The sequence below is a fragment of the Helobdella robusta genome (assembly GCF_000326865.2).
Source record: "Helobdella robusta unplaced genomic scaffold HELROscaffold_30, whole genome shotgun sequence".
Classification (NCBI taxonomy): Eukaryota; Metazoa; Annelida; class Clitellata; order Rhynchobdellida; family Glossiphoniidae; genus Helobdella; species Helobdella robusta.
In genome coordinates, this window is record NW_008704502.1 from 1,630,216 (window position 1) to 1,642,165 (window position 11,950).

At 33.4% G+C, this 11,950-nt stretch overlaps 1 protein-coding gene across 1 annotated transcript; it reads left to right on the forward strand.

Annotated features, from left to right (window-relative positions):
- Positions 1-4,327: 4,327 nt before the first annotated feature.
- Positions 4,328-7,395, forward strand: HELRODRAFT_112638 (hypothetical protein; the record flags this gene model as incomplete). The annotated part of the gene is made up of 8 exons (XM_009022083.1): positions 4,328-4,940; positions 5,234-5,430; positions 5,586-5,870; positions 5,972-6,135; positions 6,278-6,408; positions 6,555-6,694; positions 6,890-7,016; positions 7,223-7,395. The coding sequence occupies exons 1-8, from the start codon at positions 4,697-4,699 to the stop codon at positions 7,393-7,395; spliced, it is 1,461 nt and encodes a 486-aa protein (XP_009020331.1). The 5' UTR covers positions 4,328-4,696.
- Between the last annotated feature and the right edge of the window lie 4,555 nt (positions 7,396-11,950).

The window sequence follows — 11,950 nt, forward strand, 5'->3', positions numbered from 1 at the left end:
CTTTCTCTCTCTCTCTCTCTCTCTCTCTCTCTCTCTCTCTCTCTCTTTCTCTCTCTCTCTCTATCTCTCTCTCTCTTTTTATAGAATTTTTACAAAACTTACAAGAAACAGTTGAGAGATGTGTAGTTGAATTAGGATGGAAACAATTTCACAAAAATTCTACAAAACTTTCAATAAAATGTTTCAGTTTCATCAAGTTAAAAATTTGAAACACGAAACGATTGGAGATTTTACAGATGTGATATTGGGTTCATTATGTTTGGTTGTTTTTGTATATGATACGTTGAATTTGCACTCAAAACTTTTATTTTTTTTTATCTCTCTATGGTTTAATATTTGAGTGTATGTGTCTATATGAGTGTGTGTGTGTGTTTGTGTGAATGTGTGTGTGTGTAGGTTTTTGTGTGTTAGTGTGGGTCTTGTGTGTGTGTGTGCACGTGGTTTTAGGTTATCTTTGATGGAAAAAATGGCGTTCGTTAGTGGAGGTTTTCAAGTGTTATTTCGTCAATATCAGATCGCCAGAAGGTTCTGTACTAAATTTTTTTACATTTTTGCCAATTATCACCTTGCTATTAATCTCTCCGGATAACTATTTATCTTATTATCCATTCATCTATTTGAGTTAAATAATCTATTTATTTATCCATTCCTCTTTCATCCATCCATTCATCATCCATCCATTCATATATCATTCATCTTTCCATTCATCATCCATCTATCTATTTTCATCCATTTATTTATTCATTTTATATCCATCCATCAATCCGTTTGGTTAACCATTTATCCATCAGCACTTGTACAAAGCATCAGCCGCTATCATGGATGGATAATTGGAATGATGGTTCGTTAAGTGAAACCATTTGTGAGCACTTGGGTTCTTTATATGTGCTTGTGTGTGGTATTGTTGGAAGGCAGTGCCGATGATAAATTCTGTAAGATGTGTGTGTGTGTGTGTTTGTGAGTATTTGTGTGTGTGTGTGTTTGTATTTCCTCACACGTCGATCTGTAACAATGTTGTATGTGTTCGTTGTGTTGAATTGAATGTGCTGTGTGTTAGTGTTTGTATTAGTGTGGGTTGTATGCTTATTTGTGTGTAAGTGAGAAAGAGAGAGAGAGAGAGAGAGAGAGAGAGAGAGAGGAGAGAGAGAGAGAGAGAGAGAGAGAGAGAGAGTAAATGACTTTTATGAACTGTTTTCGATTTGGTTTCAATTTTCCAGTTCACTTCTCCGTTGAAAGTTTTTATTATCGTTCTATTATTATTATTGTTGTTGTTGTTAATAATAGTATTTATTATTATTATTATTTATTATTATTATTATTATTACTTTCACTTTATTTTTACTTATTATTGCTACTATTTATGTGTGCTCCGAGTAAAAACGCTTGGTAATGAATTTACGATGGTTTCCAAACAGTTCTTAGCACCGTTAGAATTAAATCACCCGATAAAATGAATTAAATGAGATGATTGATGGTGGAGGAAATAGCATCAGCAAGTTTACCATTTCTACTACTAATACTCACTTACACAACTGCTGTTGCTACTATCGCTACTACATCTACTACCACTGTTACTACTACCACTGTGATATTGAATAGTGGTAGAATCTTTAGCAGTAGAGTATCAATTAAAGTAGCATCAGCCATAGTAGTAGTAGTAGTAGTAGTAGTAGTAGTAGTAGTAGTAGTAGTAGTAGTAGTAGTAATAGTAGCAGTAGCAGTAGTAGTTGAAATAGTAGTAGTAGTAGTAGTAGTAGTAGAAGAAGCAGCAGTAATGTTATAAGCAGTAGCAGAAGTTGCAGTAGTTGCAGTAGTAGCAATACATAACTTCATCTCGATTCATATCCTTAACATAAAACAACACACATAAGCTGAGTAGAACAGACGATTGTAACAACCATTAATAAAAAGCTTCGACCTCATTCTGGGATAGCACTGATTGCGATGATGAATGTAATGATGATGAAGAGGACGATGGTGATTGTAATAATGAGGAAGATGACGATGATGATGAGGATGGCGATTGGTACGATGTTTTAAAAATTGGCGCCCATCTCTTTTGGCGACCACAAACTTTCAAACCCAGCATTGTAATAAGTGCAAGTGTGAAAAATTAACCTGCCCACACACACACACACCACGCGCACACACAAACTACACACACAAACAAACCACACACACACACACAAACCACACACACACACAAGCCCATAGCGAGCTCACAACACAAAACGACTTGATGCAATTTATATGGTGTTTGCTTCATTAAGTACACTGTTTATTAGCCACTCTTATAAAAACACTGTCGTCAAAGATTTTGTATGTGTGTGTGTTTGTGTGTCTGTCCCATTGTGTGTGTGTGTGTTTGTGTGTCTGTCCCATTTTGTGTGTTTGTGTTTGTGTGTCTGTCCCATTGTGTGTATGTGTTTGTGTGTGTGTGTGTTTGTGTGTCTGTCCTGTTTATTTTAATTTCTGCTTAGAGATAAGCGCGCATTGTTTATATTTATAGAAACTAACTTTACATTTTTTATTTTCCTTACAAAAACATTTATCAAAAGATTTTCCCACCTTAATCAACTTTCTTTCTTAATGGCCACACACACACACACACACACACACACACACACACACACACACACACACACACACACGCACGCACGCACACACACACACACACGCTCACATACAGACCTGCATACACTTTTACACACACAGATATTTACATAAAAACACATAAACACATAAAACGTACGTAAAAACACACTTATACAAACACATACACACACTTATACACACTAATACACACACGCACACACACACATACACACTCAATGACTTCATTTAGGTTTTTTGTAGTTACCACCTAAACAAACACAAATTTCTAACTCTCTCACATGAGATTATAGTATAAATTGCTCCATTACGTTTGAAGTTTTTTTAAATATGTTTTTAGTGTTTAAAACCAGAAAATAAAAAGTAAAAATTGGAAATATATGAATGTAATAAAGAAAAGTTAATAAAATAACTCAACAGAATAATAAAAATACTCGGGTTACAAAAATTTAAAAACTTGTAGCGATTGATATGTGTGATGTGTATTATTTTACAAATTTTTAAATTAATTTCAGAAATATAAAAGAGAAAAAAAAGCAAGCTTAGGAAGAAACTACACCACACACACACACGCACACACGCACGCACACACTTATCTTATGAGTCTCTTTTTATGTTGCTTTTCAGTTCGCATCAGTCAAACATTTTCAAACATAATAACAATAAAATGTCATTAGTGAAAGAGAAAAAAAATATTGTACTGGCACACACCAGCTGAAACAACAATCCCAACTTGGTGGTATCTTATAATAGGCTACAGTGGTGCCAGTTCCATATTTTTGATGGAGTACTTCGAATATGAATTAAGTTGGGTTTTGAAAGGATTTCCATTGAAATATACAGTCCTGACCTGTCAGAAACATTTTTATGCCCGGATCAGATAACATATGTTTTTTAGTACATTTTATTACCATTACATTATGATGATGACAGTGATGTTGATGATAATTACGTCATTTTGATGACGCTCCCGTCAGCTTTTTCAAAAATGTTATAGTTCAATTTTACTATTTCAACCCCATGCTTCGCAGTCTCTGGTAAATAAACAAAAATAGATGACTACATTTTTTATTAAATTATGTCTCAAACAACAAATAACAACACAAATATTAAGGAAATATTGATATTTATCATTACAAATTGAATTTTAGAGGCGAAAAGCCCAAAAAATTGCATCCACTTCAGCTGTGTGGGTGGGTGTACCCCTTATATGCTTATATGGCATCTTTCATTACCGTGTTTATTTACAAATATTAACATATGGCAACAAATCTCATTGGAACAGATGATTCAAAACCTAATTAATAACAACTTTTACTAACAACTAATTAATTAAATAAGATATTTATTTATTTATTTTATTAATTAATGAATCATTGTAAAAAAAGAAAAAGGTTCATTTCATTTCCTAGATTTTTTTCAAACGGAAACATTCGTTGATAAAAAATAAAATAAAATAAATAAATAAAATAGAATTAATAAATTCATTGATTTCATTTTTTAAATATTTTATTGTATTTGTTAATTTTCAATTTTTATTATTATATTTATATATAAGATAAACATAAACTAAATCTATAATAAATTAACAATATTAATTTATTTATCCTCTACACAGGCATAAGACCGCAAGTTCTCTTTTTTTAAATAAAAAAAATTAATTTGAAAAAAATACATCTACTACAACAGTGTTCAATCATTTTAGAATTCAATAGTAGTTAATAGTTTTACTTTTACAATTTGAAGAAAATTTAAATTTAATTTTATATTATTTATAAAACTGACAAAAAATTCTCACACATAGCTGATTGGCATATGTTAATGAACACTGAGCAGAGTTAATTAAAAATTAAATAAACAAGAAAAAATCATTTTTAGCTAGCATATGTCATCAAACTAGGGACTACTACTAATTACTACTCAGTAGTTAGGCTAAGGATACATTTTAGTACTAAAAGCTTATTTGAATCAACAATTTTAGTAGCAAATTTCAACCTACATTTATTAAAACTACTTGTATAACTATAGTAACAAATTATATAACTTATATAACTTAGTTTGAATCATAATTAAAATTTTGACAATGTTGAAAAAATTCTGGCCAACGTTAATCCTGATATTTGTTGGTGTGGATGCGTTAACTGCCAGTTCAGTGGACATAAGGTACCACAACTACGAAGAGGTGCATCAGATTTTAAGGGACATCCACCAAAAATGCCCTGACATCACCTACCTTTACAACCTGACTGGCTCTCAGAACACCACTACAGAAGGCAGGACATTGGCCGTCATTGTCATTTCCGATAAGCCTGAACAACATGAAATTGGTGATCAATATTTTTTTACGTATATTAAATTTTGCGTTATGCCATTTTCCAATTTGGATTTTGGGTTTCTAGTTTCTGTAGAAAAAATGTGTTCCTTTGAAAAGTTTTCATTCTTATTTTTATCATTGTTTTTTCCACCAACTTGATGCTATCATTGCTACTTTCATCAACTTTTGTTTACAGCTTATTAACAAAAATAGTGAAATCAATAATTTATTGCTTCTAGTTTTTGGCAAATTCTAGAATGTTTTCCTCTCATTGTTATAAATTCTGAAAAAAACAACAAACTCCAGGTGAGCCAGAATTTAAGTACGTAGGCAACATGCACGGCAACGAGGCGGTAGGCAAGGAAATGCTGCTGTTGCTGGCCGATCTGCTCTGCGATCAGTACAAAGCTGGCGATGAAAATATCAAGAAGTTGGTGGACGAGACGAGGATCCACATCCTGCCGTCCATGAATCCCGATGGCTGGGAGCTTGCTTATGAATATGTAAGTTGGGAGAGGGAGGTTGTGGAGTTTGTTGGGTAGTAATGTCCTTCATGATGCTTCCGGTGATGATGATTCTGGCAAAGATGGCCTTAGAAACAACGTTGATGATGATGATGGGAAGACTGATGTTTGATTTTTCCACCTTCCAACTGCAGAAAGACACTCCTGAGATAATTTTAAAGGGGAGAAGCAATGCAGAGAACATCGACCTGAACAGAAACTTTCCAGATTTGAACTCCATCTTCTACAGCCACAACCGCCCGAATCGTTTTGGTGGTGGTGGACATGCTGGTCGTATGCGTTTTGGGGGTTTTGGCTTTTTTGGTGGTGAGATGCGTTTGAGGAACAATGGCATGAGTATGAGTGGTCCGCACAGAAAGAACAGTTGGCTTCTTGAGGAGTTCTTGGAGTCTGGAGTGGCTCAGAACAGTGATGAGAAGGTAAGAGAAAGATGATGACGATGGTCCAAATGGTTGTCTTTTTACTTATATATATCAATTTTTACTTTCATAAAAACAAAGTAACATAATTGTTACGATAGTTGGCTCGAGAGACACTTCTGGTGATCCGCTGGTTGTTGTCGCATCCGTTCGTCCTGTCGGCCAACTTGCACGGAGGCGACCTGGTCATCAACTACCCCTTCGACGAATCAGACGATGGACGCAAGACCAAGTACATGAGGACTCCTGACGATGATGTTTTCAAGTTGGTGACTTTCATTCTCCCCAATTATTATTAAATTATCACCTAACCATCATCTGCTATTCACCCGATGTATGATATCAAAATATAAAAAAAGATTTCTCTTCATTTTTGAAGCCCCCAACGCCACCATCGCTACCACCAGGTACATAGCCACCCGCTACGCAAGTCTGCACGGCGTTTTGAAGAGACCTCACCCGAAGTGCTCAGATGGGGACGACTTCTCAAAAAGGGGAGGGATCACGAATGGAGCCAACTGGTACTCCATTTCTGGCGGTCGGTCTTTCTCTTCGAAAACTTCTCATAGCTGTACATTAACACACCACACACACACACACACACACACACACACACACACACACACTCATTATTATTATTATATCTTTTATTATACCCCTTACCCCTTATTATTATACTCACAGGCATGCAGGATTTCAACTACCTCGGCACGAACTGCTTCGAGTTGACATTTGAACTCAGTTGCAACAAGTTCCCCAAGGAAAGTGACCTGCCCAAGTTTTGGCAGGACAACAAGGAGGCTATGGTGGATTTCATTTGGCAGGTTAGGGAAGAGAGGGATATGAATTTTGTCCCATATCAACTTGTATAACGTTGGATTTAGATTTTGGTGAAAGAAGAAATACTCATGTACACAACCAACATACAAGAAATATACACATGTACAACCAACATACAAGAAATACACACGTATACAACAAACATACAAAAAATGCACATGTATACAACTCACTTGCAGACCCACACCGGAATCAAGGGACAGATTTTCAACGACGAGACCAGGGAGCCTATCTCTGGCGCCACCATCATGGTGAAAAATGTCACAGATGGTGCCGATGACTTAATTAATCATGACGTCATTTCCGGTTGGCGAGAAATATTTTTTTTCGGCGGGCAAATTATTTTTAAATGCTGAACTCTAAAATTATCTGAACATTATAAGTCGCCCAGTTAACAACAGTAGTACATTTACAACGCATTTGTCAAACCGCTGATTAAAAATATTTTTCTTGCGTTATTTCAAAATTTTATTTTTGAAGTTTGATTAATTCATTTTTTTTTTAATTTTCAGCTAAAGATGGCGACTACTGGCGTCTGCTTACCGCTGGTCAGTACATGGTCAGTGTATGTGCCCTCAACTACAAGTGCACATCCAAGATGGTCAGCGTCAGGAAGGAACCGTTCACCACGGCTAAAATTGTTAACTTTGGGTTCGTTTTATGTTTGCATTTGTTTGTGGGTTAGTCTGTCTATGTGTGTGTGCGTGTGTGTCTGTGTGTGTGTGTGTCTGTGTGTGTGTGTGTGTCTGTGTGTGTGTGGGCTGTGTGTGTGTGTGTTTGTGTGTTTGCCTAAGTGTGTAGAGTTTTTTTGGAGTATTAATTTAAATTTCGTGTCGAGACATTAAAACGATTGGCAGAGTTATTGACTTTTTCTCAGACTGACTCCGAATGGCGATGTTAGCGTCGGTGAAGATGGTGGAGATTCTTCTTTCTATGGCAGTAAAGATGCTAGGGTAGGAAGCTTCCATTCAAATTTTATTTTACGTTTTTGGAAATTTTCGGTACGTTGAATCATATGTCATCACGATTGAACATTATGAAATAATAATCGTCTTTCTTTATCATTCATCATCGTCGTCATCGTCAACACATCATCGCTATCGCCATCATCATCTAAGTCGTCTTCATCGTCGTCATCATCATCATCAGATGGAGTTATCTGACCTGGACTTGAAGCTGAGAGAGATGTACGGTGACCTTAGAGAGGGCAGTAGCGGTAGGAGGTCAAGGGTGGAGGAACTTGAAGGTGAAGGTCGACTGGAGAATTCAAGGAAATAGTTTTGATGATGATGAGGAGGATTTCGATGTGGTAGTGATGTCTAAAATCAACATATTAATAATGATGATGATGATAATAATAATAATAATTTATAATTTATCAATATGATGCTTGATGTTGTTTTAATTGTAGTCCATACATAATTCGCACCTATTCAAATATACAATCATATATTAATAACACGTATCCCAATGTTTGTGGCTATGTGTGTGTGTGTACGTGTGTGCGCGTGTGTGTACGGTGTAGCTATTTAACCATATATTCCATATTTAGCATTTCAATTTGTAATATTCCATTATTAATTCGCTCATTCTTCCGTTATTCATACGTCGCTGTACGTTCCAGCATGTTATTATGTTATTATTCATGTCATTATCTATCTTATCTTCAAAGTTTGACAAATAAAACGGATGACGACGACAATGAGGATGATGATAAGAAGGATGATAAGATGGATGGTGAGACTATAACAGTAGCAGTAGTCCTACAGACCGTATTGGTGATGTAGATATATTTCTTGATGACAGATAATGATAATATGACTAAGATGACAATATTCATTTTATTACGTATTTAGTGGTTTTTATTTTATAATTTAGTATCATTTATCTTCATCAGTTACTGTAGGATTTTATTGGTTTTAATCTTAGGTTCCACTACCTATCAGTTGTCTTTATCAGTTACTGTAGGATTTTATTTGTTTTAATCTTAGGTTATTGTTAACCGAACCTTCTAAATGATAGCAAATAATATAGTGAATGAATTTAAGGTTTGCCGTTTTGGTCACCTGCATTTTTAAACAAAGACACGAAAGAGTTGATGAGTTTGTGAGTTTGATTTTGAAATAAATCGTTTATATATCATGTAACATAGAAACAGAATGAATAATTTATTACCATTAAAATAATTTAAACCCATGCACCGCACTTCATTTAACTATGTATTTGTATATATTTAACTATGTATTTGTATATATTTTTTTTTAGTTAGTTCACAACGAATCTCAAAAATAGTGTTCGCATCTTTAGTTATTACCATCCCACATCTGCTAGTACCTTTTAGGTAATTTGTTCATTGATGGGGATGTTATTTCTTTTTAGTTCACACAAAGACACGAAAGAGTTGATGAGTTTGTGAGTTTGATTTTGAAATAAATCGTTTATAGATCATGTAACATAGAAACAGAATGAATAATTTATTTGTTCTGTTATTTCTTTCCATTAATTCTTAATGTCATACTGACATTATTAACTCATTATCACATTATTATCTTTAAGCTTTTAGTTGATGCTTTTTGCTGTAGTCTATTCTGTTGTAGCTGATGTGTGGTGTGTTAAATCAAAAGATACTTATTGCTTATTTATTTGTCAATTTGTTTTAAGGATATTAATTGAGTTTAATAATATTAATAATAATAACGGTTATTTAGTAGTTACGATTTTGTGATGAAAAAGATGGCTTAGTTTATTATATCTGGTTTTTTGGTTATAATTTTGATGATTCTTTTTTCCAGTATAATTTTAATGATATAAATGTATGGAATTTTATAAAGAAGTTGAAGACATGCTTTAGAAAATGATGACAATGCTAACAAATAATAACATCATCATGCAGTACATTTTTCTTTTACACACACACAACACACACATACGCACAACACACACATACAAACAAACACACGCACATACATTGTATAAGTATATATATATATATATATATATATATATATATATATATATATATATATATATATATGTGTGTGTGTGTGTGTGTGTGTGTGTGTGTGTGTGTGTGTGTGTGTGTGTGTGTTTGTGTGTACGTTTGTATGCGGGAGTATAACCCATTATTATTATTATTATTCTTGTTTATTATTTTTTACTATTTTTTTTGTTATTTAGCAACATGGTAAACTAACTCATCTCACTGTTATTTCTTTTTTCAGCTAATTTTGGCATAATCGAAGATTCCACCATGATCTATATTCATTTCATATTATGATTAAATATTTTTCTTCTTTTTTTTTTTTTTTCTTTGGGCTTTACTTATCCAGTCTAAAATTCAAACTATTTAACTATACCAGTAATTATGTCCTGGTACATATCTAACTAAAATATATATATATATATATATATATATATATATATATATATATATATATATATATATATATATATATACACACGCATGCATGTACAAAACACGCCTTCTCATAACCTTTATGATGACAACGACAAAAGAATTGATGGTGTCTGAACTGAAATTGAATGAAATATACACGTCTGCTATGTATAAATATTGTAAAAAAATATATTAAATATATATATACAACAACAACAACACACGTTTAGACCACATTTTCCCCGAAATCTGGGGTTGCCGTTTGGCTACCTATGATGAAACCGAAATACCCCTCGACGCCATTCCATCATAAGTAATTTATTTGGCAAGTTTTTACGCAGGACGCCCTTCCTTACGCAACCACAGTTATAAGCGGTGGCCCTAGCCTTTGATGATCCAACATCACTCACAAGGCAGTGAGGGTCAGTTTAATGTCATAACCAGGACTTTAATGCCATATATATATATATATATATATATATATATATACTTAAGATCCAAATTCTCTGTCCTTGCCACAAATCCTGACATTATTTATTTATTTATTTAAATAATAAATATTTAAAATATTCATACAGACACGTGCATTTATACATATTATTTACGTCATTCCATTACACATTCATGTACTCAAAATCCCAATCCTTAGTGCATTCATCATCGCTGTCCATCCCACAAATCCTGACAGCGTATTACGCGTGAGCTGTGCTTGTCGTTACGCATGGTCATGGTCTTTGCGGTGATGGTTGACACTGTCTGATAGGTGGTAAAAGTTGCACTTTGCCATTAGCATGTTATTATTCCGTATGTTTATTGTGATTAATAGAATTCTTTCTATTGTTGCTGAAGTTTAAATATAATGGAGTTTAATACTGATTAAGAAGTTATTGTCCCTTCATCATATTAGTGATGCTTAGAGTTAGTTCATAGCTATTTCAATATTTGTTAGTGCGCAATATGAATATTTATTATGATTAGTAATATTTATTAGTTATTTAAATTGTAAATTATAATCTTCTGTGTACGGTTAATAAAGTGTACTGCATTACTTGTGGTTCAGACTTTTCGATTTAATTACTTTCGAAAAAAAAATTTAATTTATCACTTTATTAACGTGCTAAAAATTGTTTTTTTTCGCTTCATTCCAGTTGAATTGAAACCAATTGATCGAAAGAAATCCGTGATAAAATACGAAAACTTGAAACCAATTACTTAGACCTTTAACCTTTTGGGGAAATATGAAAACTTAAAACCAATCCCTCTATCAAATCTATAAAACGTGAAATCTATCAAACGCATGGTTGATTCTGTTGGAATTATGATTTTTAGATGTCATGAGAGGTCTTTTTTCTTTATTATGGCACTAGTATTGCGTAAAATGAAGCCATCTACATTTGGGAATGTTAAATGTCAAATGATGGCGTTAATAATTAGCAACAGGATGTTGATTAAACGTTTATGAACGCACACAAATTTTGAAACGTTGAAGAGTTTAAAAACTTGATAGTTATTATTATTAAAACTATCAAGCTGACGTTTGTCCTAAAAACTATGGGAAATAAATGGAAATGTAAGTTGTTTCGCTATTTCATTTTAATCCTACATAAATTATTAAAATAACAGTTTGTCGCGAAAATGGTTTAGAATATAGTTACATTTGTTTGGTTAGTTCATTTAAATCATTCCAAACTAATGATTGGTTAAATTAAACTATGATTCAAAATGTTTCCAAACTAAATTTGGTTTTCTCGAGCTTAATTTTTCAATGTTCATCATAAAATATCAAAATTGTCTTAGTATGTTATCAGGTTTAAAGTATTTCAATATCAGAACAGCGGGCCAT